This window comes from Scomber japonicus, chromosome 7 (assembly GCF_027409825.1).
Source record: "Scomber japonicus isolate fScoJap1 chromosome 7, fScoJap1.pri, whole genome shotgun sequence".
Taxonomy (NCBI): domain Eukaryota; kingdom Metazoa; phylum Chordata; class Actinopteri; order Scombriformes; family Scombridae; genus Scomber; species Scomber japonicus.
The window spans coordinates 27,777,828-27,802,885 of record NC_070584.1 but is presented as its reverse complement, the minus strand read 5'-3'; the positions used below and the strand labels follow the sequence as shown (position 1 = coordinate 27,802,885).

General features: G+C 40.9%; 4 protein-coding genes across 4 annotated transcripts; all 4 read right to left on the bottom strand.

Annotated features, from left to right (window-relative positions):
* Positions 1–4,711: 4,711 nt before the first annotated feature.
* LOC128362286 (trace amine-associated receptor 8c-like) lies at positions 4,712–6,142 on the bottom strand. The gene is made up of 2 exons (XM_053323027.1): positions 5,973–6,142; positions 4,712–5,519 (listed from the first exon to the last, which is right to left on the bottom strand). The coding sequence occupies exons 1-2, from the start codon at positions 6,140–6,142 to the stop codon at positions 4,712–4,714; spliced, it is 978 nt and encodes a 325-aa protein (XP_053179002.1).
* A 1,678-nt stretch (positions 6,143–7,820) lies between these two features.
* LOC128362285 (trace amine-associated receptor 13c-like) lies at positions 7,821–9,203 on the bottom strand. Its single transcript, XM_053323026.1, has 2 exons — positions 9,034–9,203; positions 7,821–8,631 (listed from the first exon to the last, which is right to left on the bottom strand). Exons 1-2 carry the CDS (start codon positions 9,201–9,203, stop codon positions 7,821–7,823), a joined length of 981 nt encoding a protein of 326 aa, XP_053179001.1.
* Positions 9,204–16,874: 7,671 nt separating this feature from the next.
* On the bottom strand, positions 16,875–18,330 carry LOC128362284 (trace amine-associated receptor 8a-like). Its single transcript, XM_053323025.1, has 2 exons — positions 18,161–18,330; positions 16,875–17,682 (listed from the first exon to the last, which is right to left on the bottom strand). The coding sequence occupies exons 1-2, from the start codon at positions 18,328–18,330 to the stop codon at positions 16,875–16,877; spliced, it is 978 nt and encodes a 325-aa protein (XP_053179000.1).
* Positions 18,331–22,363: 4,033 nt separating this feature from the next.
* LOC128362283 (trace amine-associated receptor 13c-like) lies at positions 22,364–23,782 on the bottom strand. The gene is made up of 2 exons (XM_053323024.1): positions 23,613–23,782; positions 22,364–23,171 (listed from the first exon to the last, which is right to left on the bottom strand). Exons 1-2 carry the CDS (start codon positions 23,780–23,782, stop codon positions 22,364–22,366), a joined length of 978 nt encoding a protein of 325 aa, XP_053178999.1.
* Positions 23,783–25,058: the final 1,276 nt, after the last annotated feature.

Sequence of the window (25,058 nt, the reverse complement as noted above, 5' to 3'; positions counted from 1 at the left end):
TGTCAAATAGCTATTATAACTGAAACAACACAAAAAGCTGGTGGAATCAGCTTGTACTGATCATAAACAAGGGGAGCATTACCTGTGGGGATCTGGTGGAGAACTGCTCTTGTGTCTCCATAGTTCTTGTCATTGGCTGCAAAAACCACTGACCATTGTCAGCAGGTTGCAACCTCTACTGTTGGTCAGGTGTCAGATCATCCAGATCTTTTAGTGGAAGGAGGTCAGCTGCTCAATTTAAAATTTGCTTACCTCTTGCCCATCCAGCTGGATACCGATGGTTGTGCATTGGTAAAAACCAACTCCTCTAAGGTCTTACATCATCTTACATCAACCTGAAATACAGATTCCATGTGTAATTTCTGTAGCAGCTCAATAGGAAATGGATTAGGGTTACACAGGGTAACGCAGTCTTTAGGCTTCAGAGATTACATGTAGGCCAGACCAGACAAAGAGACGGCCATATGATTAATGATTAAAATCATCAGTCGAGTCTCTTACCATCTTTCAGAGGGTATGCTACAGATTATATACATTCCCAAAACTGGCTGGTATCATAGCTGTGTGTTGCATCAGGCCCGTCGCAACAGGACAGGCAAACCAAGCAATTGCCTGGGGCCCCGAGCTGGCCGGGGGCCCCCAGACAACGACTGGTTTTGAATTGAATGCAACGACAAACTGTGTGTGCGCGTCCCTTTAATGCTGTGATGGTCAATGCAGGAAAGTGCAGCGACACTGTTATCGGAATCCCCCTCAAGGGGGCCCCCCACACCGTACCTATGTTCCCCGGGACCTATGTTCCTAGTTCGTAGTTGAAATATAAACAGCAGCAGTGTTCTTTTTAAACCAACAAAATATAACCTCTGAATACACGCCCCTATTTTTTATGTTTTTAGCCTAAACGACGTCATACACCGATGGAAACCTCAGACTATTGGCTAAAAGGTTATCAACTTCATTTCACCGAATATTTCCATAGGCTGGAACAGCTGTCAATCAAAGCCTAGTTGTCGTTGTCGTCGGTCACATGTCCTCATTGGCTTTGGAGGCATGTACTGCCTGAGCACTGATTGGCTTGTGAGTGGATTTCCAGATATTTCCATGATATGTATACTTACTCTTAACCTCTGACAACTATTTATAACCAAACTATTTATATTCATTCATATTTATGTATTTATACTATTGATTTATTTTATATATATTTATACATGTCTGATTTCCGGATATTTCCATGATATGTATACTTACTCTTAACCTCTGACAACTATTTACAACCAAACTATTTATATTTATTCATATTTATACATTCATACGATTGATTTATTTTATTTATATTTATATGTTTATACAACTGATTTATTTCGCGTATCGCGTTTTGAGTCTGGGGGCGTTTTTTCCAAGCGGAGTTGCCGTACATAACCATCCAAGATGGCGGACGATCGAAAACGCTACTGCGCATGTCAGACTCACATCGGGTAGGCGACTCACATCGGGTAGTGACACGACTCACATCGGGTAGTGACATCCACCATGAGCCAAGAGAGGCTCACAGGACTGGCCGTTATGTCAATTGAGCGTGATGTTCGCAGGTCTTTGGACATGGAGGACATTGTGGTTGCCTTTGCTGAAGCCAAGGCTCGCAAACAGCAGATGTAGATATTTTGCATATTTTTTAACGGTTAATCTTATATGTGTGTGTGTACTTTTATCTATGTTGGATTTTATATTTAATACCGAATTTGCAGTTTGTTTATATGTTGATTGCAAATGTTCAAATAAAATAAGTAAACATACTATGTGTGCAGTAGCCTATATGCAACATTTGTAAGCAGTATTTGCACTGTTAAGAAATATTTTATTGATATAATGTGTGGTTGAACTTCAACAGTGTGTCTATGCTGTGGTTCCTGTCGGCTTTGGGCGGGCGGGGCGTAGGTTTTTTTTGCTGTGGTCCAGGGGGTGTCGGCGTCGGTGGGCGGTGGTGGTGGGGGGGCCTCCAAGTTCATTTTGCTTGGGGCCCCCAAATTCCTTGAAACCTGTGTTGCATTATAGCTGTCTAACAAAGTATTGCTGAAATTTTATTTATAATAAATAGTTCTATTTTTCAGGTAGGCAATGAGATTTTGTGAATACTTTAATAGTCCCAGAAACTGCAGGATACAGACAATATGAGACACATCAAAAAGCCCCTCTGTATAAATATCAGTGTGAACAATTTTATTTTCCTTACATACTTACACAAGTGTGTATACCTGTTTATGTAGTGTTGCTGCTCTTTCCGATTTTTACAGTCCTCTTTTAACCAGTATTGCTCCTCATCTTTCACACTCTGTTTTCCATCCTTATCCTAGTCATTGCTCCTATTTCCAGACATTACCAGGAGGGATCTCTCTCTCTCTCTCTCTCTCTCTCTCTCTCTCTCTCTCTCTCTCTCTCTCTCTACCTCTCTATCTGTCTCTCTCTCAACCTCAACTGGTTGAGGCTAATGGCCGCCCACATAGAACTTAGTTCTGCCTGAGTTTTTTCCTTGCTAGCTCATGTTGGAATATGCTATCTCTTTAAATTAAATTAAAGAGTATGGTCTAAACCTGCTCTATGTGTAAAGTGCATTGAGATGACTTTTGTTGTGATTTGGCGCTGTATAAATAAAGATTGATTGATGTAATAATACTACATTAAAGACTACATTGTCTTGTCTACAACGGTCAGCTTTACATTAAGAAAATATTAACTAGTTAGTTTGCCTCAGCAACTGGCCAAAAGAAGAATAGGTTAAAGGGCCACATTTAATTGTATGAAAGTGCAGTTGTTTATTCAAAAAAAAAGAAAAAAGTTTTATCCACCCATCCATGTCTCGTCTCGTCCTCTTCCGCTTATCCGGGGTCGGGTCGCGGGGGCAGCAGCCTAAGCAGGGAAGCCCAGACTTCCCTCTCCCCAGCCACTTCGTCCAGCTCTTCCCGAGGGATCCCGAGGCGTTCCCAGGAAAGCCGAAAGACATAGTCTCTCCAGCGTGTCCTGGGTCTTCCTCGGGGTCTCCTACCGGTGGGATGTGCCCTGAACACCTCACCAGGGAGGCGTCCGGGAGTCATTCTGATTAGATGCCCGAGCCACCTCATCTGGCTCCTCTCGATGCGGAGGAGCAGCGGGTCTACTCCGAGCTCGCTCCGGATAACTGAGCTTCCCACCCTATCTCTAAGGGAGAGCCCAGCCACCCTACGGAGGAAGCTCATTTCGGCCGCTTGTACCCGCGATCTTGTTCTTTCGGTCACTACCCAAAGCTCATGACCATAGGTGAGGGTAGGAACGAAGATCGACTGGACGACAGATCTGTGCAAAGTCCGCATTACTGCAGATGTCGCACCGAACCGCCTGTCGATCTCACGCTCCATCCTTCCCTCACTCTTGAACAAGACCCCAAGGTACTTGAACTCCTCCACTTGGGGCAGGATCTCATCCCCGACCCGGAGAGTGCACCCCACCCTTTTCCGGTTGAGGACCATGGCCTCGGATTTGGAGGTGCTGATTCTCATTCCGGCCGCTTCACACTCAGCTGCGAACCGATCCAGTGAGAGTTGGAGGTCACGGGCTGATGAAGCCAACAGGACCACATCATCTGCAAAAAGCAGTGACCCAATCCTGAGGTCACCAAACCGGACCCCCTCCACACCCTGGCTGCGCCTAGAAATCCTGTCCATAAAAATTATGAACAGGATCGGTGACAAAGGGCAGCCCTGGCGGAGTCCAACCCTCACTGGAAACAAGTCTGACTTATTACCGGCAATGCGGACCAAGCTCTGACACCGGTCATACAGGGAATGTACGGACCTTGTCATTTATCTTTCCATTCCAACAACAATATAAAGAGAAAATGTGAATTTGTTGGTCATATTTAAGAATGCTGATTAATCATAATTAATCCACAGCTACCCTGTGATTGTGTTTGACAGGTTGCCTTAAACTATTTTTAACACTCTCTGGTCGACAAACTATAGAATGCCGACAGTATGTCAAAACATATCTTTGGTATTTCTGAATGTCATTTTTTTGTCATGTACTGGCTGACTTATACGTATACAATCTGAGGATTAGCTGAATAAGAATTAGAAGTAAACAATATGCCCTGTTCCGAAATAACTGAATGACACTCACAAGACATTTATGTTCAATTTTTAGAGAGACCATTAAACAGACCGTACAATGAAGACAGCAAACAACCTACAGCATCTGATGTTAGCTATCAATGAAGCTTCTTTGAAAGATAATTAGTTTTGCTTTAAATTTATCTTCATCATTTCAGGGTATTTATGGGATTCTTGAGTAAGACAAGGACAAATAATATATGTTCAGTGTCCTGATAAAAACATCAATTTGGCCTTGATGATTTAGAAAACAGTCATACACAGATTGAGACAGTTATTAGTTTTATTCATTTGTACATAATCATAGCATTTGTCAGGGATCCTCAACAGACTGGAAACAACACATTACTTTTAGTACACTTTTAGTAGTAAACGTCTAAACTGTCTAGGTTACTTTTTAAAACATAATTCACATTGTTAATATCTGTATTTCCCAACCTAATATATTTATTATATACACTGTATAGTATATATAGTATAGTCACAACACTGTGGTTTTAAAAAGTATTCTGAACCGATGTATACAAAGTTGACAAAACACAAAACAAAATTTCATCTTCATTTACTTTCTAAATGATCTTTGTGTCACAGGAACCTGGCTGCATTATTTGGAGGCTAACAATGATTTTCATAGCTTTTCTAAACCAGGGGTAGAAAAAGGCATAGATCAGAGGATTTAAACTAGAGTTACAATAAAATAGCCAATTTTGAGCAGCTAAACCATCATCTGTCATGTCCTCTCCTGTTAGAAAAGGGCCGTAATATGGACAGAGACAAACTATAAACACAAGTAGGACAATGCCAAGAGTTCTAGCAGCCCTCATCTCAGATTTCTTCACAACTATAGTTTGAGTTCTTGATTTGACAGCTACAGTTTGAGACCGCATAACACGTGCCTGTGATACAGCCACCACAAACACTCTCATATAGAGAACTATGATAACAGTAACAGGCCCGAAAAACGTGACAATAAAGTCTACTACCCCTGATATGTAGCCTATGACAACTGTACATTCTTGGGGGCAGGGATTGAACATGTCTATTTGGGACAAGTGATCTTTTAATATCATGAGGTTATAGATAACAGAACAGATCCAACACAAAGACACACAGATTTTAGCTCTGTTTGTTGTTATCATGGAAGAATAGTGCAGAGGAACACAAATAGCCACATAACGGTCCACTGATATGAGCACCATGCTTCCAACAGAGGAAGAGGTGAGAGTAAAGCCCAACAAAAACAAGAGAGTACATGTGATTTTACCTGGAAACCAGCAGGACTGCTGGGCGACTGTAGCTGGCATCATTGCAACACCCACAAGCAAGTCAGACACAGCCAGGGAGAGGAGGAAGACATTGGTGGTGGTGTGAAGCTGCCTGGAGAGGAAGATTATGAGTTTTCCAATTAGTGGTAGTTTCCTGAAGTGTGTCATATTTCTGAGAATACAGAATATTTTACATTTACTGACACAAATCTACAAAAACCAAACTCTACAAGCAAATGAAATCTCTACTCTTTCAGTTTAGCAGAATTGGACTTTATCATGACTACTGCTATTGAGACACCTTCATACAAAGAACCCCACTGAAAATTTGATTTTTTAAATAAAATGTACAAGTTAAGTACTGAGCTCTTTAGCCTATTTAGCTTTTGAAACACCTTAAACATGCTTGTATGCAGGATGAACCAAGAACCATATTTTGTTTCGTAGCATAGGATTTAAAAAAACATAATTGTATGAAAACTGATGCTCAGCAGTTTTCCCTAAAATCCCCAACACCAATACCAGTTATTACACACTACTAGCTGTAATAATTCAAGAATTGTGCCTGAAATGAGAGATGGAGATGACCACCAACAGGTTGAGCGACACAGTCAGCAGAGCAATGTAGTACAACAGTGTTTTGATGAACGTGGCTTTGGGAGAAACCAGTGTTGACATGCAGGAGATGTTGAGGGGAGGGATGCAGAGTTCAACTTGGTTCAATATGTCCAACATTGTCAAAGGATATGACGAGAAAGCTGCCCAGGTCTTGCAGCCCTCTGATTCACTTCTTCATGACATCAATTATTTAACTCTTATCTTCCTCATTTTCCTCATGCTGCCTGAACCCTCCCCCTTTTTGTTGTCATACACTCCCATCTTGCTCCGCACAAACTCCTCCAACTCACCAACTCTCTTCCCCGTTTCATCATTTTCTCCCCCAGTCTTACACCTCATTTAAACCACTTTTCTCCCCCTGCTCTATGTGAAAAGTGCTTTGAGATGACTTTTGTTGTGATTTGGCACTATATAAATAAAGATTTATTGATATAATAATACTACATTAAAGACTACATTGTCTTGTCTACAATGCTCAGCTTTACATTAAGAAATTATTAACCAGTTAGTTTGCCTCAGCAACTGGCCAAAAGAAGAATAGGTAAAAGGTCCACATTTAATGAAATTGCAGTTGTTTTGTCAAAAAAAAGAAAAAAGTTTCATCCACCCATCCTATATTTGCTTAAAAAAAGAGCAATGGCTAAGATGCACAAATTGTTTAGAATTAAGGTTATCTTTAAGTTTGATTAAAAAAAAGAAGATCTGAAGAATACATTCTATAGTCGCTAATAGGTATAGGAGATGTGGTATGATTTAGTTGATGTTATTTTTCAACCTCAATAATAACATGATTTGCATTTGTCATGAATAAAAAAAAACAAATGTTAAACATATATGTCCGCCTCCTGTCATTTATCTTTCCATTCCAACAACAATATACAGAGAAAATGTGAATTTGTTGGTCATATTTAGGAATCATGATTAATCATAATTAATCCACAGGTGCCCTGTGATTGTGTTTGACAGGTTGCCTTAAACTATTTTTAACACTCTCTGAAAAACACAAACACAAACTATAGAATGCCGACAGTATGTCAAAACATATCTTTGGTATTTCTGAATGTCACTTTTTTGTCATGTACTGGCTGACATATACCAACACCCATACATATACCATGTGAGAAATAGCTTAATAAGAATTAAAAGTAAACAATATTTTCTGTTCTGAAATAACTGAATGAAGCTCAAAGACATTTATGTTCAATTTTTAGAGAGACCATTAAACAGGCCGTACAATCAAGACAGCAAACCTGCATTACACCAGCTGCTGTAGGTCTTTGAAAGATAATTATTCTTAGTCTTCCTGTTGCTTTAAATTTATCTTCATCATTTCAGGGTATTTCTGGGATTCTTGAGTAATAAAAATACAAATAATATTCCTTCAGTGTCCTGATAAAAACATCAATTTGGCCTTGATGATTTAGAAAACAGTCATACACAGATTGTGACAGTTATTAGTTTTATTCATTTGTACATAATCATATCATTTGTCAGGGATCCCCAACAGACTGGAAACAACACATCATTTTTAGCATTTGTATTTTTCTCTACAATATTTAAGCTACTACAGAACCTCATTCATTCATATACAGCAGATATTGTTCTGTTTTAAAGTACAGTAATATAAAACAGTAAGGATACCTATTCAGTGTTTCTAAACATCTAAACTGTCTAAGTTACTTTTTAAAACATAATTCATATTGTTAATATCTGTATTTCCCAACCTAATATGTTTATTATATGTCATAACACTGTGGTTTTATTATGTTCTTTAAAAAGTATTCTGAGTTGATTTCTATAATATCTTGAAATCACAGGAACTTGGTTGCAGTATTTGAAGGCTGACAATGAGTTTAATGGTTCTTCTAAACCAGGGGTAGAAAAAGGCATAGATCAGAGGATTGAAAGTGGAGTTACAGTAAAATAGCCAAGTTACAGCAGATGAACCATCAGCTGTCATGTCCTCTCCTGCTAGAAAAGGACAGTAATATGGACAAAGACAAACTATAAACACAAGTAGGACAATGCCAAGAGTTCTAGCAGCCCTCATCTCAGATTTCTTCACAACTACAGTTTGAGTTCTTGATTTGACAGCTACAGTTTGAGACCGCATAGCACGTGCCTGTGACACAGCCACCACAAACACTCTCATATAGAGAGCTATGATAACAGTAACAGGGCCAAAAAAAGTGACAATAAAGTCTACTACCCCTGATATGGAGCTCATGACAAGTGTACATTCTTGGGGGCAGGGATTGAACATGTCTATTTGGGACAAGTGATCTTTTAATATCATGAGGTTATAGATAACAGAACAGATCCAACACAAAGACACACAGATTTTAGCTCTGTTTGTTGTTATCATGGAAGAATAGTGCAGAGGAACACAAATAGCCACATAACGGTCCACTGATATGAGCACCATGCTTCCAACAGAGGAAGAGGTGAGAGTAAAGCCCAACAAAAAAAACAAGAGAGTACATGTGATTTTACCTGGAAACCAGCAGGATTGCAGGGCAACTGCAGCTGGCATCACTACACCACCAACAAGCAAGTCAGACACAGCCAGGGAGAGGAGGAAGACATTGGTGGTGGTATGAAGCTGCCTGGAGAGAAAGATTATGAGTTTTCCATTTAGTGGTAGTTTCCTGAAGTGTGTCATATTTCTGAGAATACAGAATATTTTACCTTTACTGACACAAAATACAAAAACCAAACTCTACAAGCAAATGAAATCTCTACTCTTTCAGTTTAGAAGAATTGGACTTTATCATGACTACTGCTATTGTGACGCCTTCGTACAAAGAAGCCCAATGAAAATTAGATTTTTTTAATGTACAAGTGAAGTACTGAGATCTTTAGCCTGTTTAGCTTTTGAAGCTTGTATGCAGGATGGACTAAGAACCATATGTGGTTTCATAGCACAGGATTTAAAAAATCATAATTGTATGAAAAATACAAGTTATTACACACTACTAGCTGTAATAATTCAAGAAAAGTATCTGTGCCTGAAATGACAGATGGAGATGACAACCAACAGGTTGAGCATCACAGTCAGCAGAGCGATGCAGTACCACAATGTTTTGATGAGTGTGGCTTTGGGTGAAACCAGCGTTGACATGCAGGAGGTGTTGAGGGGAGGGATGCAGAGCTCAACTTGGTCCAATATGTCCAACATTGTCAGAGGATATGACGAGAAAGCTGCCCAGGTCTTGCAGCCCTCTGATTCACTTCTTCATGACATCAATTATTTAACTCTTATCTTCCTCATTTTCCTCATGCTGCCTGAACCCTCCCCCTTTTTGTTGTCATACGCTCCCATTTCGCTCCACACAAACTCCTCCAACTCACCAACTCTCTTTCCCATTTCATCATTTTCTCCCTCAGTCTTACACCCCATTTAAACCACTTCCTTAACCATATTTGTATTCTCACTACTAATATTTCCAGACATTGCCAGAATGGATGTAATAATACTATGTTAAAGAAATCAGAAGCCAAAATGTCATAGACCTATGGTTGTCTACAAAAGAAATAGAAACAATGAATCCAAACCATTTAATTGTTCCAAAGTTCCAAATAAATATTAAGTCCAGACCATAGTTTCCTCTATAAACATAGCGGTATATATTATCCATAGGTCATCCTAGGGTCATCCTGGGGGTGGGCAGTCGACTCCCTTGGGCCTCCACTCATCCTGGCAAAGGTCTGGGCCACTACTCTGCCATTCATTCCACTCATTTCCCTTTTCTAACAGGAAACTGTCACAGTCTGACCTGCTCTTTTCCTGCTGCTTCTAATTAGTGCACGTACCCAGGCTACTGGGCTGCACCATATACCTCCTGCTCCTGTTCAGGCTGGCGTGCAGCAACCCCTTGCTCCTGTTCTGGCTGGCGTGCGGCAAGCCCTTCCTTCAGTTCCTGCTGGCGTGCAGCTACTCCTTGTTCCGGCTGGTGTGCAGCAACCCCTTCCTCCAGTTTCTGCTGATGAGCAGCAACCCCTGGCTCCGGACTCTGCCTCGCACTCTGCTGACGAGCAGCCTGCATCGGACTCTGCTGACGAGCAGCCTGCCTCGAACTCTGCCTTGGCCTTACCTTACATCCCCAGCGCCTGAGCTCCCCGTCGTCCAACGGCCTCATCCTCTTGGTCCCAGTTTGCGGACAAAGGGTCTTGAATGCCGACCTCCAGAGGGTTCCCGGATCTACCTCCTTCGCCGGCTACCAGAGGGGTCCGGCCTCAGGTTTCGCCTCCGTTGCCAGCCACCAGAGTGGTCCGGCCTCATGTTCCGCTTCCGCCGCCGGCCTCCAGAAGGGTCCGGCCTCCGTCTCTGCCTCCACCGACGGCCTCCAGAGAGGTTCCTTCTCTTGCACCTACATTGCTGGCCACCAGAGGGGTCCAGCCTCAGGTTCTGCTTCTGCCCATGGCCTCCGGAGAGGTCCCACGTCTGCCTTTGTCAAACGCCTTCAGGGGGTGCGGCCTCAGTTTCTTCTTCCGCCACCGGCCACCAGAGGGGTCCGACCCCAGGTTCTGCCTCCGTCGCCAGCCACCAGGGGTTCCTGCTTAGATTCCTGTCTCTGCCGTTCGGCCTCCTGCCAAGCCTCCAGAGTTGTCCCATCTTCAAAGAGGTTCCGTGATGCTCCACCTTGGCTACCAGCCTCCTGCTTGACTATGAGGGGGGGTGAGTATTATCCCTCCTGCAGACCCCCTCCACCCGACCACCTCGGTTTTTGTTTTTTGTTTTTTTTGGGACATCAGGAGCCGTCCCTCTTTGTCAGATTGTCATTGTGAATTGCTTCATGCTAAACCTTCCAGCACGTATTTACGGACCGTTTTCCTGGTTTTAACCCTGCTTGCCTTGGACCTTCTCTCCTCGTGTCTATCCCGGTGAACGCACCAGCCTTCTGTCCCTGACCTCGAATATTGCCTGTTCCTGTTTGCCTGTAGCTGTGTGGCGTCCTCGGGCTTCGATCCTCTTAGGAGAGCCCAGAGACTCCTGCCTTATCGTACACCTCAACTCTGTGAGTGCTACTGGCATGATCTTACCTGCTGCCTTCTGTGTCATCAGTGACCCTGAGCCCTGCCTGTTGCTCTACACATTCTGCCTATACCTGTTCAGTTACCTTGTGGACTGTATAATAAAGATCATTTAAAACTGCTAACTGGTTCTGTGCTGCAATTGAGTCCTGCCACTTCCTCCACCCGTTACAGAAACCTGCATTGCAACCTACAGCTGTGGGTGTTTGTTAAAAATAAAATATTTTTGTTGCTTTAAAATTATCAGTAACATTTCTGGGTTTTCGTGAGTAATGAAAGGTCAGAATGAATTAAAAAGTTCTATACAGTCTATTTTTGTTTTTGTTTTGCAATTAGTTTGTGTGTTCAGTGTCCTCATTAAAAACATAATTTTGACCTTAATGATTTGGAGTCAAGAAAAAGATGTCACACAACTTTGGAAACTTATCAATTTTATTCATTTCCACATGATCATGCTATCTGTCAGGGATTGCCAACAGTCTGGATAGAAATCATCATTAAGTTTAGCAAACTAGAAATAACATACTTTAATAGCAAATGGAAAACAGTAGTGTCCTTTTTGTATGCCATACTTTTAAAAATTACAGTATAGGTACCTGTATGATGCATATGCATAACTTCCAGTATGTTAATAACATATGTCCAAATTACACAAATCGAGACATTCAATATATTTGGTCATTCAGTAGACTTTAACCTAACAATGCATTTTTCTTTTTCTTTACAATATTTAAGACACTACAGAACGCCATTCATTTTAAATGCAGCAAATATTGTTCTGTTTTTAAAATAGAGTAACATTAAACATTAAGGACATCTATTAAATGTTTCTAAATATCTAAATTGCCTAGTTGTTGTTTTTTTTATATAATTGAAAATTCTAATATGTCTTTTTGCCGTCTTTCCTAACCTAATATATTAACTGTATGTCACAATACTGTGGTTCCACTGTTTAAAAATAAAAAAGTATTCTGAGCTAATGTGAACAGTTCACAAAGCAAAATAAATTTACTTCATCTTCATTTCCTCTGAATTAACCTTAATACATTCAATTTATGTACAGTATAGGGCTATTTTCTACATTACCTTTGTCTTACAGGAACCTGGCTGCAGTATTTGAAGGCTGACAATGAGTTTAATGGATTTTCTAAACCAGGGGTAGAAAAAGGCATAGATCAGAGGATTGAAAGTGGAGTTACAATAAAATAACCAATTTAGAGCACCTGAGCCATCAGTTGCAGTGTCCTGTCCTGCTAGAGAAGGATAGTAAAATGGACAGAGACAAAGTATGAACACAAGTAGGACAATGCCAAGAGTTCTAGCAGCCCTCATCTCAGATTTCTTCACAACTATAGTTTGAGTTCTTGATTTGACAGCTACAATTTGGGACCGCATAACACGTGCCTGTGACACAGCCACCACAAACACTCTCATATAGAGAACTATGATAACAGTAACAGGGCCAAAAAAAGTGACAATAAAGTCTACTACCCCTGATATGTAGCTTATGCCAATTGTACATTCTTGGGAGCAGGGATTGAACATGTCAATTTGGGACAAGTGATCTTTTATTATCATGAGGTTATAGATAACAGAACAGATCCAACACAAAGACACACAGATTTTAGCTCTGTTTGTTGTTATCATGGAAGAATAGTGCAGAGGAACACAAATAGCCACATAACGGTCAACTGATATGAGCACCATGCTTCCAACAGAGGAAGAGGTGAGGATAAAACTCAACAAAAACAAGAGAGTACATGTGATTTTACCTGGAAACCAGCAGGATTGCAGGGCAACTGCAGTTGGCATCACTGCACCACCAACAAGCCAGTCAGACACAGCCAGGGAGAGGAGGAAGACATTGGTGGTGGTATGAAGCTGCCTGAGGAGGAAGATTATGATTTTCCTGATTAGTGGCAGTTTAATGACATGCCTCATATTCAGTCCATAACATAGTGCAGATCAGCAAATATTGTGAGGATACAGAATATTTAACCTTTATAGACACAATTACGTGAAAACCTACATACAAAATAAATCTATAGCTACTCTTTCCGTTTAGCAGAATTGGAGATGATCATGACTACTGCTATTGTGACACCATTATACAGAGAAGCCAAATGACAATTTTTTTTTTTCAGTTAAGTACACACCCCAACACCTATACCTGTTATTACATTCTAGGAGCTGTAATAATTCAAGAAAAGTATCTGTGCCTGTAATGAGAGATGGAGATGACCACCAACAGGTTGAGTATCACAGTGACCACAGAGATGCAGTACAACAGTGTTTTGATGAACGTGGCTTCGGTTGAAACCAGCGTTGACATGCAGGAGGTGTTGAGAGGAAGGATGCAGAGCTCAACTTGTTCCAATGTCTCTACCATCGTCCGAGGATGTGATGAGGGAGCTACAGAGGTCTTGCAGCCCTCTGATTCACTTCTTAATGACTTCAGTTTTTTAACTTTTATCTTCCCCATGCTTCCTTTAACACCCTCTCCCCTCCCCTCCCCCAGCACTCCTACAACTCACCAACTCTCTTCCCTATTTCATCATTTACTCCCCAAATCCTACTCCCTCTCTAAACCACTACCTCGTCTTTATTTGCACAGTTAATGCTCAATGCATCCACACCAACAGTCCTGGTAATGGTAATGGAATGGTAACTCTCACAACTGTGGCTGGCATCATAGCAGCATGTGGCATTATAGCTGTCTGACAAAGTATTGCTGAAATTATATATTTAATAAATAGTTCTATTTTTTGAGGTAGGTTATTCGATTATCTGGTTCATTATTAAAGTAAAAGTAGTGTAAACAAATTCATTGTTAATTTATCAAGCAGTATAAAACCTTGCAGTACATTTTTCTTCTAATTTTGTGAACTGCAGAGGGTTAGGTCAGACAAGACAATCTGTGGAATATTTTAAAACCCTTCTGTATAAAAAAATCAGTGTTGACAATTTAATATTTCTTACAAACTTCAGTGTGTGTGCCTGTTTGTGTAGTGTTGAACTGATAATTTAAGGAATTATGGTATGTTATCAATTCATTTTCAAATTTTGACAATGCACTTCTACAATGTGAAGAACACTGTGAATTTCAATATCAGCAGTTCATCATATGTAGAATGAGCAGAACAACGCCATCTAATGTCTCGAGATCGTAGTCGCAACAACCAAAAAGTAATTCCAGCAGTCGGGTTGCCAGGTCCGGTGCCGGATTTTATTTTAGCTCTAACTCTGTTAATATACCACTTTATCCACATGTCTAACCTTTTTAGGCGAGAAAGTAGCCCTTTAGATCCACAATGTGACGCTAATTTGTCCAAATAACATCTGCTTAAAGTGTTGTTCCTGCGAATTCGGAGCCACTCAAGTTAGCCGTAGCGAGTAACGCACTTCCGGTCATTTTCACAAAATAAAACACCCGTTGCCTTTTATTATTAAGAAAACCATAACGATAGAGTTGGTGCTTTTATTTTGAAAACAGGAAGCAAACATACCCTCGCTTTGCTGTAACTGACTTGAAACCACCGAGGTACATTACATTGTAACGCCAGTGGGAGTAGCAGCAATGTCTCTGCATGTACTGCCTAATCCTAAACACCGATTGGCTTGTGTGTGGTGTCGTCAGAAGCAGAAGAGGCTCACGGTCGTAAACATCTAGTCACGTGTACTCTGAGATGGACGCGCAGGTCAGGAAATGACGTAAACGGACCGTATATGGTTTGTTATTTACCGTAGGCTATATGGACTAAATACATGGACATATTGAGGAAAATATTCCGGTTTTATGGAAACGGATTTCATATTTCACAAGAATGGATACTTGGCGAGCTGTACAGGAAGTCCTGAGTCATAAGATGATCGTTGTGGATAAAGGGAAGACTTTGAAGGTATGTAGGCATTATAGCTGTTAGCTTACTTTAGCTGAGTGGCTAGCTGAGCTAATCGCTAATACTATTACGGCTGTGAGCAACCATATAAGTCGTGGGTGGTCTTGAATGAATCAGGAGAATCTAAGCTTTCTAACAATGTACGGCATGAGTATATATGTTTAAGGGTCGGTGTTTAAAACATTCAGAAGAACGTGTGGCTACCTCCTAACATCCGTCCCGTCCCGTGAACGGAACAGCGTGCGTTAATGATCAAATATCAAAATCCGAATAGCGTCAGAAAGTCAACCCACTCTCCACATTTCCATTGCTACCGTTTTGATACTTCATGGTACACAAACAAATAGCATCTCATATGAAAGCTAAGACCCTGGCGAGTTCAACAGTACCACCATTATTGCGCTAAAAACTCAGTGAACCACCCAAAGAATACAAAGGTAAACAACCACTTATTTACAGCGACTAACAGATATTCTTACCTTAGAAGTTTTGTGATGAAAAGTTGTACTTGAGAGAAAAAACGCTGGTTTTAGTAAGTCCAACACGGCTCTGCTTGTTTACAACTCCATTTCACCCAGTGCCAGCCTACAGTAGCTGCACAGGAACAACAGACAACCCTGGCAACCCGCAATTCCGGCCGCTAATTGGCTGGTACAGTGTACACAGAACGTGTCAGAACGTCATTGTCGAACCCGTCAAAAAATTTTAAAAATATTAATTCAGACTAAATTTTTTTTTTATGGAAAAGCAATACTTTCATTCTGTACCCCTCAAAACGCCCCGTGGCTGTTTTTTTTTTTTTTTTTTTTTTAAATATAGCTTTTAATAAATATTCTACATATTCAACCTTTATGCCACAGGGAAAGTTGTTAAATGTTGTTTCAACTTCATGTTTGATAATTGGCAGACCATTAAACAGACAGGATCATGAAGAGTGAAAGGCCATTACTCATTTCCCCTTTCTAACAGGAAACCTGCACTGCAACATACAGCTGTCGGTGTTTGTTAACAATAAAGTTTCTGTGAAACATCATTTAATATTCTTAGTGTTTTTATTGCTTTAAAATTATCAGTAACATTTCTGGGTTTTCGTGAGTAATGAAAGGTCAGATTATACGAAAATGATTACACCGAGTTTATTTTTGTTTTTGTTTTGTAATTAGTACAATTGAACTGTCATTATGTTTAGTATTTGAATATTTATATTATTGTTCAGTGTCCTGATGAAAACATAATTTTGACCTTAATGATTTGTAGTCTAGAAAAAGATGTCAAACTGATTTGGAAACGTATCAGTTTTGTTCATTTCTAGATGATCATGCTGTCTGCCAGGGATCGTCAACAGTCTGGATACAAGTCATCATTAAATTTAGCAAACTGGAAAAGAATACGTTAATTGCAAATTGAAAAAGTAGCATCATATTGTTTAAGTCATTTTTGTGTTCCATACTTTTAAAAATTACAAACCTGTATAATGCATATGCACAACTTCCGGTATGTTAATAACATATGTCCAAATTACACAAATCATGACATTTATTATAATTTTCCATTCAGTAGACTTATATTTAAGCTACTATAGAACCTAATTCATTATATATACAGCAGATGTTCAGTTTTTATGTAACTGTATGATAGGCAAGGCAAGGCAGTTTTATTTATATAGCACATTTCATACACAATTGCAACTCAATGTGCTTTACATAAAACAGAAAAACATGCAATTTGAGAAACATTAAAACATACAATTAACCCCCCACCCCCAAACACCCAACACTAATAATAAAAACAAAGTACAGAAAAATAAAAAGAGAGAAATAAAATGCTAGAATAGAGCATTAAATATTATATATTCAGGTAGTCTTTTTACTGACTGAATGAAATAAGTCAGTATATATACAGTATAGGGCTATTTTCTATATTATTTTGACCTCACATGAATGTTGCTGCAGTATTTGAAGGCTGACAATGAGTTTAATTGATTTTCTAAACCAGGGGTAGAAAAAGGCATAGATCAAAGGATTTAAACTAGAGTTAAAATAAAAGAGCCAAATTTGGGCAGATGAATCATTGCCTTTGGTTTCCTGTCCTGCTAGAGAAGGACAGTAATATGGACAGAGACAAACTATAAACACAAGTAGGACAATGCCAAGAGTTCTAGCAGCCCTCATCTCAGATTTCTTCACAATTACAGTTTGAGTTCTTAATTTGACAGCTACAATTTGAGACCGCATAGCACGTGCCTGTGACACAGCCACCACAAACACTCTCATATAGAGAACTATGATAACAGTAACAGGGCAGAAAAAAGTGACAATAAAGTCTACTACCCCTGATATGGAGCTCATGACAAGTGTACATTCTTGGGGGCAGGGATTAAACATATCTATTTGGGACAGGTGATCTTTTAATATTATGAAGTTATAGATAACGGAACAGATCCAACACAAAGACACACAGATTTTAGCTCTGTTTGTTGTTATCATGGAAGAATAGTGCAGAGGAACACAAATAGCAACGTAACGGTCCACTGATATGAGCACCATGCTTCCAACAGAGGAAGACGTGAGAATAAAGGTCAACAACAACAACAGAGCACATGTGATTTTGTCCAGAAACCAGCAGGACTGCTGGGCAACTGCAGCTGGCATCACTGCAAGACCCACAAGGAAGTCAGACACAGCCAGGGAGAGGAGGAAGACATTGGTGGTGGTGTGAAGCTGCCTGGAGAGGAAGATCATAATTGTACTGATTAGTGAAAGTTCCCTGACATGTCTCATATTCAGTCCGTGACAAAATGCAGATGAAGTTAAATCACAGTAAATATTGTAAGAATACAAAATATTTTACTTTTATAGACACAACATTACAAAAAACAAAGTCTCAATGAACAATAAATCTCCATACTTTATGTTTGGTGTAAATGGAGATTATCATGACTGCTGATACTGTGACACCTTCAAACAGAGAAGCCAAATGAGAATTACATTTTTTATTTAAAATTTAAGTACTGAGGTCTTTATCCTCTTTAGCGTTTTATAACACACTCAAAATGCCTGTTTGCAGGGTGGACTAACAGCCAAAAATTAAAAAAAACATAATTTAATGAAAACTGATATTCAGTACTTTTCCCTAAAAGTTAAACCGCCCCAACAACTACACCTGTTGTTAAACACACATAATTCAAGAAAAGTATCTGTGCCTGAAATGAGAGATGGAAATGATAACCAACAGGTTGAGCATCACAGTCAGCAGAGCGATGCAGTACCACAGTGTTTTGATGAGTGTGGCATTGGGTGAAACCAGCGTTGACATGCAGGAGGTGTTGAGAGGAAGGATGCAGAGCTCAACTTGTTCCAGTGTCTCTACCATTGTAACAGGATGTGATGAGGGAGCTGCTGAGGTCTAGCAGCCCTCTGATTCACTTCTTAACTTTAGCTAATCTTCCTTACTTTCCCCATGTGCACCCCCCAACCAAACTCCTCCTACTCACCATTTTCCTCTTGTTTCTGTTACTAACTGAACCTACATAGTTGACTGAAAAAAAGGAAACTTACTGACTTGACTGAACTAAACTATGCTTGCAAGGAAAAGAAAACAATTTGCATCTGAAGAGGAAATAAATAAGGGCATTTTAATAGTTTTAAACTGAATATGATACTACCTGGATAACAAAAGAACTGAAAGGTGGACAATATTGGTTAATATTTGAAAAGCTCTGGAAAGAAGTCATATGTCTGTTGGTCTATATTTTTGGTCAAATCCAAGTTAACAAAAGGGTACACTCTGTTTATTCTTTTCTTTGTGTAATAAATGTATTCTTTCTATTTCTACTGAATTGAATTTGTGTACTACTTATCCTCCTTTACTTGACACTTCTATCGTCTCTCTCATTACAAGTAGTGGTTACAATTCCAATGTTCCCACAAGCAGAATTAATACAACAATTTCTCAATAGAACTGCTACAATTTTTTCCAACATGTGAACAGTCCTAGCCACAATAGATACTCACTACCTAGTGTTTACACTTGGTTTGAATCTAATGTGTATAATCTGCATCACCGGCCTTGTTCTCTGACCATATGTGTAACCTGTTTAATATTGTTTCCCAAGCTACCATAAAACCCCAAAAGCAAAATGTTATATTCTTGTGTGGTGTAAGAATAACGAGTCTCACTCGGTTTCAGTCTTGCATGACAAGCTAGCTGCCGTTTACTTCACTGTGCCATTTACTCTGACATTGCAAACACACACACGTAAACTCCTCAACCCTGACGTAAAACGTCATAAACCAGAATAGTGTTTTACTCATACATAACACAAAAGTTACATTTTCATGTTTTCAACAATCACACAGCTCAGTTATTCTCATCACTTTTTGACACTGCCAACACTGCTAACTATTTGCCCTCTCTCACCAATACAATGACCAGTTGGACATGTTCATTCAGTTGAACTTATTTATCCTATATATGGTCAAAACTCAAGTCCACTGTCAAAATTGTGCCGTGGATGAGCAAAGAAATGTAGAACAAAGAACATATATAAAATTGGAATGTAGATGGAAGTACAGTAAATTGTAGTGTCATTACTCGCTGCTTAAGGAATTACCATATACTCTAAAACAGGCCAAGGAAAAAACAAGGGTGGATAAATCTCTTAAAACAACTCCGAGCACTGTCTATTTTGATCAGCCACTTATCACAATACCATATGCACAATGACCCCAGGAGCTCAGTTGTCAGGGGCTTTTATGCCCCTGGTAGGGTCTCCCATGGCACACCGGTCCGGAGGGAGGGGCCAGACAAAGGGTAGCTCAAAAAGACCCCTTATGATGAGCAACATAGATGGTTTTCCGTGTCCCTTGCCCGGACGTGGGTCATCGGGGCCCCCCCTGGAGCCAGGCCTGGAGGTGGGGCTCAGTGGCGAGCGCCTGGTGGCCGGGCCTTCTCCCATGGGGCCCGGCCAGGCACAGCCCGAAAAGGGGACATGGGACCCCCCTCCCACAGACCCACCACCAGTGGGGGGGGCAAAGGGGTCGGGCGCGCAGTGAGCTGGGCGACCCTCGGCTGCAGAAGCTAGCTCTAGGGACGTGGAACGTCACCTCTCTGGTGGGGAAGGAGCCTGAGCTGGTGCGCGAGGTTGAGACGTTCCGGCTAGATATAGTCGGCCTCACCTCGATGCACAGCAAGGGCTTTGGAACCAGTCTTCTCTAGAGGGGTTGGACTCTCTTCAACTCTGGAGTTGCCACTGGTGAGAGGCGCCGGGCAGGGGTGGCAATACTTATTGTCCCCCAGCTTGGTGCCTGTACGTTGGAGTTCACCCACGGTAGACGAGAGGGTAGCCTCCCTCAACTTTCGGGTGGGGGGACGGATCCTGACAGTTGTCTGTGCCTATGGTCCAAACAGCAGTTCAGAGTATCCACCCTTCTTGGATTCCTTGGAGGGAAAGCACTTCCTCTGGGGATTCCCTCATTCTACTGGGGGACTTCAACGGCCACGTTGGCAGCGACAGTGAGACCTGGAGTGATGTGATTGGGAGGAAGCCATGTTCTCTATTGTTAAGGCGGCCAACCGGAGCTGTGGCCGCAAGGTGGTCGGTGCCTGTCGGGGCGGCAATCCCTGAACCCGCTGGTGGACACCGGCGGTGAAAGATTCCATCAAGCTGAAGAAGGAGTCCTATAGGACCTTATTGGCCTGTCGGACTCCGGAGGCAGCAGGCAGGTACCGGCAGGCCAAGCGGAGTGCAGCTGCGGCGGTACTGAGGCAAAAACCCGGACATGGGTGGAGACTTCCGGACAGCTTCGAAGAGATTCTGGACCACCATCCAGCGTCTCAGGAGGGGGAAGCAGTGCATCGTCAACACTGTGTACGGTGGGGATGGTGCGCTGCTGACCTTGACTCAGAACGTTGTGGATCGGTGAAAGGAATACTTCGAAGACCTCCTCAATCCCACCGACACGCTTTCCGGTAAGGAAGCAGGGCCTGGGGACTCGGGTGTGGGCTCTCCTATCTCTGGGGCTGAGGTCGCCGAGGTGGTCAAAAAGCTCCTTGGTGGCAGGGCCCCGGGGGTGGATGAGATCTGCCCCGAGGTCCTCAAGGCCCTGGATGTTGTGGGGCTGTCATGGTTGACACGACTCTGCAGCATCGCATGGACATTGGGGGCAGTGCCTCTGGATTGGCAGACTGGGGTGGTGGTCCCTCTTTTTAAGAAGGGGGACTGGAGGGTATTCCAACTACAGGGGATCACTCTCCTCGGCCTCCCTGGTAAGGTCTATTCGGGGGTGCTGGAGAGGAGGGTCGGTCGGATAGTCGAACTTCGGATTCAGGAGGAGCAGTGTGGTTTTTGTTCGGGTCATGGAACTGTGGACCAGCTCTACACCCTCTACAGGATCCTTGAGGGTGCATGGGAGTTTGCCATTTCCCTCGGGGGGCCGTCCGTTCCCTGTATGACCGGTGTCAGAGCTTGGTCCGCATTGCCGGCAATAAGTTGGACTTGTTTCCAGTGTGGGTTGGACTCCGCCAGAGCTGCCCTTTGTCACCGATCCGGTTTATAATCTTTATGGACAGGATTTCTAGGCGCTGTCAGAATAGTATCAATCACCACACTGTTCTGTATAATTCAAAATGTCAAATATATTACTTAGATGTAAAAACAATACAATATATGAACACTATAATTATGAATACACCACATAAATATTATATTTGTATTTTATTCTGCAATAACCAGTATTTCGTTTTAACTATCTTCATTATTTGGTACTTGAATATCTATATTGCTTTTCAGAATCCGAATAAAAATATGAATTTGACCTCGGTCATTTAGAGTCAAACAGATCTTGACACTTATCAGTTTTATTCATTTGCACATAATCATGTGTTTGTCAGGGACACTCAGCAGTCTGGACACAACACATCATCACATCTAGCAAACTGGAAAAAACAATTTATTTAGAAATTGAAAATAGTAGAGTCATATTGTTAAGTCATTTCTGTCTGCCATACTTAGACTTACAGGTATCTGTACAACACATGCACAACTTCCAGTATGCTGTAAAAGGCGTTAATTACTGAAACTATGAGATTCCTTATGTCTGGGCATTAAGGAGACTTTAACTAAATAATGCATTTAGTTTTTCCCGTGATATTTAGGCCACAACCTTATCTATTATACAGCAGATATTGTTCTTGTGCAGCAAGATTTAACTGTATTCTATGTATTCAATGGTTTCTAAATAAAAGATATTCAATCTCCCCATCATCTACACTGGGAAATTGTTTTATTAAATATAGTATATTTTCTCAATTTGTGACTTTTTGACAAAACAAACAAACAAAACCCCCTCCACAAAAAATCAGTTTCATCTCCAATCACATTCAATTCACTGTATATGGCTGTTTTCTATAATATATTGAAATCACAGGAACCTGGTTGCAGTATTTGAAAGCTGACAATGAGTTTAATGGATTTTCTAAACCATGGGTAGAAAAAGGCATAGATCAGAGGATTTAAAGTAGAGTTACAAGAAAATATCCAACGTAGAGCAGATGAACCATCAACTGTACTGTCCTCTCCTGCTAGAAAAGGACAGTACAACGGACACAGACAAACTATAAACACAAGTAAGACAATGCCAAGATTTCTAGCAGCCCTCATCTCAGATTTCCTTGCAACTACAGTCAGAGTTCTTGATTTGACAGCTACAATTTGAGACCGCATAACACGTGCCTGTGACACAGCCACTACAAACACTCTCATATAGAGAACAATGATAACAGTAACAGGCACGAAAAAAGTGACAATAAAGTCTACTACCCCTGATATGTAGCTTATGAAAACTGTACATTCTTGGGAGCAGGGATTGAACATGTATATTTGGGACAAGTGATCTTTCAGGATTATGAAGTTATAGATAACAGAACAGAGCCAACACAAAGACACACAGATTTTAGCTCTTTTTGTTGTTATCATGGAAGAATAGTGCAGAGGAGCACAAATAGCCACATAACGGTCCACTGATATGAGCACCATGCTTCCAACAGAGGAAGAGGTGAGGATAAAGCTCAAAAACAAAAAGACATCACATGTGATTTTGTCCAGAAACAAGCATGACTGCTGGACGACTGTAGCTGGCATCACTACAACCCCCACAAGCAAGTCAGACACAGCCAGGGAGAGGAGGAAGACATTGGTGGTGGTGTGAAGCTGCCTGGAGAGGAAGATCATGATTTTACTGATTAGTGGCAGTATAATGGCCTGCCTCATATTCAGTCCATAACAGTGCAGATCAGCAAATGTTGTGAGGATACAGAATATTTAACCTTTATAGACACAATTACATGAAAACCTACATACAAAATAAATCTATAGCTACTCTTTCAGTTTAGCAGAATTGGAGATGATCATGACTACTGCTATTGTGACACCATTATACAGAGAAGCCAAATGAGAATTTTTTTTTCAGTTAAGTACTGATATCTTCATCCTGTTTAGCTTTTTAAAAACACTTTCAAAAAGTTTGTTTGCAGGGTTGACTAACAGCCAAAGTTGGTTTCATAGCAAAGGATTTTGAAAAGAACAACACACCCCAACACCTATACCTGTTATTACAATACTAGCAGCTGTAATAATTCAAGAAAAGTATCTGTGCCTGTAATGAGAGATGGAAATGACAACCAACAGGTTGAGCATCACAGTGACCACAGAGATGCAGTACAACAGTGTTTTGATGAACGTGGCTTTGGGAGAAACCAGCGTTGACATGCAGGAGGTGTTGAGAGGAGGGATGCAGAGCTCAACTTGTTCCAGTGTCTGTACCATCGTCAGAGGATGTGATGAAGGAGCTGCAGAGGTCTTGCAGCCCTCTGATTCACTTCTTCATGACATCAGTTATTTAACTCTCATGTGCTGCACCCCCCTCCCCAAACCAAACTTCTCCAACTCACCAAATGTTGCTCTCTTTCCCATTCCCTCTCTTTTTCAATAAGTTAACTTCCTACTAGGGCTGCAACTAACAAATATTTTAATAATCGATTGATCGGTCAATTATCTTTTCAATTATGACAGCAATTGACAGCAAAACATTTTTAATATTAAATGATGAATAACAATTCAAAAAGCAAATGTTTACGTCAAAAAGCTATAATAACTGGAACAACACAAAAAGCTGGTGGAATCAGCTTGTACTGATCATAAACAAGGGGAGCATTACCTGTGGGGATCTGGTGGAGAACTGCTCTTGTGTCTCCAAAGTCCTTGTCATTGGCTGCAAAAGCCACTGACCATTGTCAGTAGGTTGCAACCTCTACTGTTGGTCAGGTGTCAGATCATCCAGATCTTTTAGGGTAAGGAGGACAGCTGCTCAATCTAAAATTTGCTTACCGCTTGCACATCCAGTTGTATACCGACGGTTGTGCATTGGTAAAAACCAACTCCTCTAAGGTCTGAAAATCTTACATCAACCTGAAATACAGATTCATGTGTAATTTCTGTAGCAGCTCAATAGAAAATGGATTAGGGTTACACAGCCTTACTAGGACTTTGCCTTGCTTGTGCATTGCTTGTTGTTGTAGGGAACATTGACTTGAAGGCAGCTGTTCTGGGGTGAAAGCCCTGAAAGACAGATTATGAATTGCGTTCATTTCAAAGTTTCCACAAGCAGAACTAATATCACCATCTCTTGTTTTAACTGCCCTACAATTTTACCCAACATGTGAACAGTCCTACCCACAACAGTAGATACTCACTAGAGCTAGTTTTTACACTTGGTTTGAATCTAATTTGTATAATCTGCATCAGAGACCTTGTTCTCTGACCATATGTGTATCTTGTTTAATACGGTTTCCCAAGGTACCATAAAACCCCAAAAGCAAAAAGTTGACTTTCAGGTTTTTAATAAATACACAGCTCAGTTATTCCCATCACTTTTTAACACTGCCAACACCGCTAACAATTTGCCTGTTCTCACAAATACGATAACCAGTAGGACATGTTTAATCACTTATTTTTGTTGCCCATATATGTTAAGATATGGCCAACAAAAATGTAGCATTAAAAAAACGTATAGAAGATTTGAATGTAGATGGAAGTCCAGTAA

What these genes read in the sequence shown, in the direction of transcription:
- LOC128362283 (XM_053323024.1), bottom strand. Translation starts at nt 23,782, where the DNA reads ATGGTACAGACACTGGAACAAGTTGAGCTCTGCATCCCTCCTCTCAAC. An exon ending in ATTTCCATCTCTCATTACAG is followed by an intron (nt 23,172 to 23,612) that starts GCACAGATACTT and finishes CTTCCTCTCCAG; the next exon opens with GCAGCTTCACACCACCACCA.
- LOC128362284 (XM_053323025.1), bottom strand. Translation starts at nt 18,330, where the DNA reads ATGGTAGAGACACTGGAACAAGTTGAGCTCTGCATCCTTCCTCTCAAC. An exon ending in ATTTCCATCTCTCATTTCAG is followed by an intron (nt 17,683 to 18,160) that starts GCACAGATACTT and finishes CTTCCTCTCCAG; the next exon opens with GCAGCTTCACACCACCACCA.
- LOC128362286 (XM_053323027.1), bottom strand. Translation starts at nt 6,142, where the DNA reads ATGTTGGACATATTGAACCAAGTTGAACTCTGCATCCCTCCCCTCAAC. An exon ending in ATCTCCATCTCTCATTTCAG is followed by an intron (nt 5,520 to 5,972) that starts GCACAATTCTTG and finishes CTTCCTCTCCAG; the next exon opens with GCAGCTTCACACCACCACCA.
- LOC128362285 (XM_053323026.1), bottom strand. Translation starts at nt 9,203, where the DNA reads ATGTTGGACATATTGGACCAAGTTGAGCTCTGCATCCCTCCCCTCAAC. An exon ending in ATCTCCATCTGTCATTTCAG is followed by an intron (nt 8,632 to 9,033) that starts GCACAGATACTT and finishes CTTTCTCTCCAG; the next exon opens with GCAGCTTCATACCACCACCA.